The following is a 2598-nucleotide window of genomic DNA, read 5'->3' on the forward strand; positions in this document are numbered from 1 at the left end:
TTATTAAGATTTTAGGTTAGTATTTTGTCTGGTATATGTCTCACAGCATGGTTTTGGATGGGTTCTTCATTAACTGAGTTGTGGAATGGTGGTTCGTCACTAAATTTGTTATATAAATGTTTTAAATAGGCGCAGGAGTGGCTGTGTGGTAAATAGCTTGTTTACCAACCACATTTTCTGGGTTCAGTCCCACTGCATGGCACCTTGGGCAAGTGTCTTCTACTATAGCCTCTGGCCTACCAAAGCCTTGTGAGTGGATTTGGTAGACGGAAACTGAAAGAAGCCCATCGTATATATGTATATGTATGCGTGTGTGTGTTTGTGTGTCTGTGTTTGTCCCCCTAGCATTGCTTGACAACCGATGCTGGTGTGTTTATGTCCCCGTTACTTAGTGGTTCGGCAAAAGAGACCGATAGAATAAGTACTGGGCTTACAATAGAATAAGTCCCGGGGTCGAGTTGCTCGATTAAAGGCGGTGCTCCAGCATGGCCGCAGTCAAATGACTGAAACAAGTAAAAGAGTAAAAGAGTAAATATCTTTTTAAAGCCAAAACAATGTAAGTTAAAAATTTAAATCTACAGGTCGATGGTTAGTACTATTATTTAGCATTTCAATATTTCTGAGTCTGGACCCTTTCTTCAGGAAATTTACAGAGAAAAGGTGTTGGCAGCTGATTTCTCTACTCTGTGTGTGTGTGTGTGTGTTTTTGAAGGGTTGTTTTGCGTTGCTATAGTAGCCAATCAGCTGTATGTAGGCTTGATATGTTGTTTATTCACAAGCTGTACTTGTTAATTAATGGCAATTTAATTAACAAGTACAGCCCACAAATAAATAACATCAGATCTGAAAGCAGCCAAAGATAGACAGATGGAAAGACAGACAAATAGATGGACAAGCAAAATTGACAAACAGACAGATGAAGAGGGAAATAGACAGGGGGAAAGACTGTGACAGATGAATAGAGAGACAGATATGGGAATAAATAGACAGATAAGTTGTTGAACACATAGACAAGAATAGACAAACAGGTGGACAGATAGACCAGCAGGCAGAGGGACAAACAAGTGGACAGCTGGACAAAGTCAAATAGACAGACAGATAAATTATTATACAACTGCAGAGACAGATAGACCAACAGGTGGACAAATGGACAAATGAACAGAAACAGATGGACAAATTGTTAACAGTTAGATGAGAAGAAATATGGACAGACAGATAAAATGCCAGCCATACAGACAGACAGACAGGAGGAGGATTAATTTAACCAACAAAGTAATTCATCTTTGTTTTTGTTGTTGTTTATTTCATTTTATGTTCTTTATCATTCTTTTTTCTTTTTTGCTTCTTTCTCATTATTCAGTTGAGAATCATAAACGGATGAAGAAACAGCAACAGAAGAAAGAAAAGATGAAATCAGAGCTACACATCATTGGTGACAAGCCTAATACAAAGGTCTATACAAAGAACAAGACAAATGGAAATTCTTTAGTGAAGTACTGAGAGACACCTGTGCAATATGAAGGGATAAAAATATAGAATAGAATTGTCTTTGATGAAGATATACAGTGAAGAATAAAAGGATTTAGAATAAATTATGGATTATAAATAACTTTTTTTTTAGCAGTAATAATAATTGTTAATAAGGTTATTATAATTTACTACTACTACTACTACTACTACTACTACTACTACTACTACTACTACTACTGTGTGGAGGCGCGTGGCTTAGTGGTTAGGGCGTCAGCATCATGATCGTAAGATTGTGGTTCTTGAGCAAAACACTTCATTTCACGTTGCTCCAGTCCACTCAGCTGGCAAAAATGAGTAACGCTGCGATGGACTGGCGTCCCGTCCAGCTGGGGAACACATACGCCATAGAAACCGAGAAACCAGGCCCATGAGCCTGGCTAGGCTTTAAAAGGGCACATTTATTTATTTTTATTTTTACTACTACTTCTACTACTACTACTACTACTTCTACTACTACTACACTACTACTACTACTATATTTTACTTCTCAGAGCTCTTAGTCTTACTTGCTTTAGTTGATTCTGTGAGAGTGGGCAGCAACCTGTTATCTGAGGTCTCACAGGGTTTCTCTCCCCCGATTATAAACTTGGTACTTGGATGTTAAGTATCATGGAAGACACTCGACACTCAATCACCAATCTCAAAATCCTTGTTGTCCCTAATAGATCAGTTTTTTTGGCCTGCTCTGCCTTCATGTCAATTACTATCTCTCCGACATTTTTTCTCAAATTTGGTTGCTAGTTCTCTGAGTGCCCTTACAACTACTGAGATAACAGTTACTCTCCCATTATTATTATTATTATTATTATTATTATTATTTCTATTATTATCATAATTATATATAAGAAGCATCGGATGTGGCATGCAAGAGAGACGTTTGCACTGGTATGGTCATGTACTACAGATGGATGGGGAGAGATGTGTGAAGAAGTGCCACTCCCAAACAGTTGAAGGAATCCGGAGTAGAGGGTGACCCAAGAAGACATGGGATGAATGTTGGGCCTCAAAGAGGCAATGACAAAAGACTGAGACCTCTGGAGATATGCTGTGACTGCGAAGACCCGACAA

At 38.4% G+C, this 2598-nt stretch overlaps 1 protein-coding gene across 1 annotated transcript in view; it reads left to right on the plus strand.

Moving 5' to 3' along the window:
• Positions 1-1695, plus strand: part of LOC115212884 (protein stum-like) — a 37069-nt gene extending 35374 nt beyond the window's left edge. The window contains exon 4 of the mRNA XM_036503696.1: positions 1361-1695. Within this exon, the coding sequence (XP_036359589.1) occupies positions 1361-1500 (140 nt within the window). The 3' untranslated portion in view covers positions 1501-1695. The remainder of the gene's footprint in view (positions 1-1360) is intronic.
• Positions 1696-2598: the final 903 nt, after the last annotated feature.

The sequence above is a fragment of the Octopus sinensis genome, linkage group LG6 (assembly GCF_006345805.1).
Source record: "Octopus sinensis linkage group LG6, ASM634580v1, whole genome shotgun sequence".
In the NCBI taxonomy this organism is placed as follows: Eukaryota; Metazoa; Mollusca; class Cephalopoda; order Octopoda; family Octopodidae; genus Octopus; species Octopus sinensis.